Consider the following 2,500-nt stretch of genomic DNA (forward strand, 5'->3'; position numbering starts at 1 on the left):
AAATGACGCTCGTCTTAAAAATGATTCCACATAAGAACCACAGTTAAAAAAAAAACGAAACAAAATATCGTTTTAAACATGAGTCCAAATATGAACCACAGGTAGGTACCGATTCCTGACAGCCTGGGATAATCGCCTAAGGATCCTGGCTGTCTCAGGAGGAATTATACTCGAGGCAGAAGGACGAGTGGACGGATCTGACTGTGACTGGCATGGAAAAAAAAATAATAATAACACGGCCGAGAGACGGGAGTGGCGATCCTGAAATGAGAGAAAGTTGTCAGCCGTGTGTCATTTATTTTCTCTCTCTCTCCCTTGTGCTCTCTTTCTCATATTTATTTTTTACACGCTATCTGTACCTTTTGACACGCAGATTGTTTCTTTTACGCACCTCTTTCACGTTTGTTCGGACTGTAGCCTCGTTTTTGCACTATATTTACACTGTTTTGGTGTTGTATAGTGTCCTAGCGGCTCACTATATCTGCACCGTCCGCTTCAGCATCACCGGGTTCTAATTAATATATGACTATTTCGGTCGTATAGGATTTTTTTTCAGTTTAAATGCCTCTTGCACCTGTGATTGTTTACGTACAGGTGTTCCGGGTGGATGTGTACATGTGTTCATTGCGTGCTACTGTCACTCTTTCATTTCTTGCATGACCTCATAACCTCATAATACCTCATGATTTGTGCATGATGGCTATGCCCCTCTTTTTGACTTTGCCTGTCTTGTTTTATTCTGCATGTGCAACTATCTGCTGCCTTCATGTGTGCATTGTATGATGGCTTCGTGTGCACAAATCTGCTGCCTACCTACCACTGCCTGCCTACGTGTGTACATAACAACTGTCTACATGGGCACCTAACTTGGCTGTGCACTCGCGGTACATGCATTGGTGAAGGCTGACGACCCTTTCCCTCTGTACTCACTCCTGGACCTTCACGACAACGTAAGTTCCCCTCCCCCACCCACCCCCCACAACCCCTCCCTTCCCCACCCCCAGGTATAGGGAGGGGGTCGGTAAGTTTATGGCGGTTGTGGGGTAATACAACCATGGCTCTGATTCTTTTAATGCTTGTTTTACGTGGCGACCTTTCTCAGAATACGAAAACTTGTAGTGATCACAGAATTATATATATATAATTTCATTTATCTATTCTCACGACATAGAGGATTTTTATTCATTAGGGATCCAAGTTCTGTCACCGCCTTTCCTTTGCTCGTGGCTGCGGCTGTGAGCTAATCGGCTTGATGTATACCCGCACGAGCTGGCACTGGCGGGCGCCTCCATCACATCTTTATTACTTAATAGCTGGCACAATCAACACAATGCCCTTACTCATGACACATCCTGTGTGTCTCTCTCGCGCGCACGGGTAGACTTGTATGTAATATACAGGAACGTTATTGAAAGTGTGGTAGAAATTTTACTCAGGAAAAGTAAGATGTGTTTCTGAGTTTAATGAAAATGTGTTGTTTGTTACAAGTTCTTGTATGAAGCGGAAGGTCTAGAGCTTGCACTGTATCTATAGTTATCGTAATAGATCGCCAATTACGAGAGAGACACAAGCATGTTAATGTTTATTAATGAAATTAAACAATATTTCAATGAGGCCAACCAACCACTTATGATAGATTCAGCGTTGATGAAACGGCAAGAGCTATGCCTTTGTTTGCTTTCGGGCTTCTCTTATCAACGAGTCTTATCAGTTCTGCAACAAGGGATTTGGCCGGGGTTACTTCAGGGGGATTAGATCGGCGCGCGCATTAAGATATTACAAAACCTGCCTGCATAATTGCATGATAATACCTCTGAACGGGATCATCCCAGAGGAAGGATGTTTAGCGTAGAACTGATCCGTTGTGTTCCGTTAGTATCAACGGGTTCTTTCAAGACTCAATTTGCCCGTTTGTCCCCTTGTAGGAGCGATGCCACTATATTATAGTGGCATATCCTTGCTCTTACGAGATATATGGTGTCGAGAGTGGTAGCCATAGGTACAACCTATCGGATAGTATGACCTTGGGAGCGTGGAAGGACGAAGCAGTCCTTAGTCATGCAATTAACACAGGTGTCATGCCCCCACAGCAAGTGTCCCAGATGCCGAGTGAATGCAAGCAATGCGGGAAGCAGGTGTTCCAGATGGAGAGAATCGTGGCCGAGAAAGCAGCGTGGCACAAGAACTGCTTCCGCTGTACCGAGTGTAACACCATCCTCACGTAAGTTGCCTTCTCGTCACCATATCACTGCGTCACTATAACGCTCCACTAGCCACTATGCTTCACTATACCACTTATCAAGGCGCTACACTTTCCTTCCGAAGTACTTACACTATACACATCACCGCGACACTATATCACCTCACAAGCCACTACATTTTCCTTCGGGAAGCATACACTTCATCGCGTCACTATACCGCCCAATACTTCTACACTTTCCCTCCGAACTTCTTGCACTAAAGGTTACTAAATACTAATGTAGTGAACATCTACATCTTA

At 44.5% G+C, this 2,500-nt stretch overlaps 1 protein-coding gene across 50 annotated transcripts in view; it reads left to right on the forward strand.

Annotated features, from left to right (window-relative positions):
- Positions 1–2,500, forward strand: part of LOC122252312 (uncharacterized) — a 91,589-nt gene that overhangs the window by 57,508 nt on the left and 31,581 nt on the right. For 43 of the 50 annotated variants that reach the window (XM_086545363.1, XM_086545360.1, XM_086545361.1 and 40 more), the window contains one exon: positions 2,091–2,221. In XM_086545363.1, the coding sequence (XP_086401489.1) occupies positions 2,091–2,221 (131 nt within the window). Of the gene's footprint in view, positions 1–902; positions 951–2,090; positions 2,222–2,500 lie in introns of all 50 variants that reach the window. The other 7 variants (XM_086545387.1, XM_086545382.1, XM_086545386.1 and 4 more) reach the window with 1 other exon arrangement.

This window comes from Penaeus japonicus, unplaced genomic scaffold (assembly GCF_977035675.1).
Source record: "Penaeus japonicus unplaced genomic scaffold, GWHDUDI00000001_assembly GWHDUDI00000016, whole genome shotgun sequence".
Taxonomy (NCBI): domain Eukaryota; kingdom Metazoa; phylum Arthropoda; class Malacostraca; order Decapoda; family Penaeidae; genus Penaeus; species Penaeus japonicus.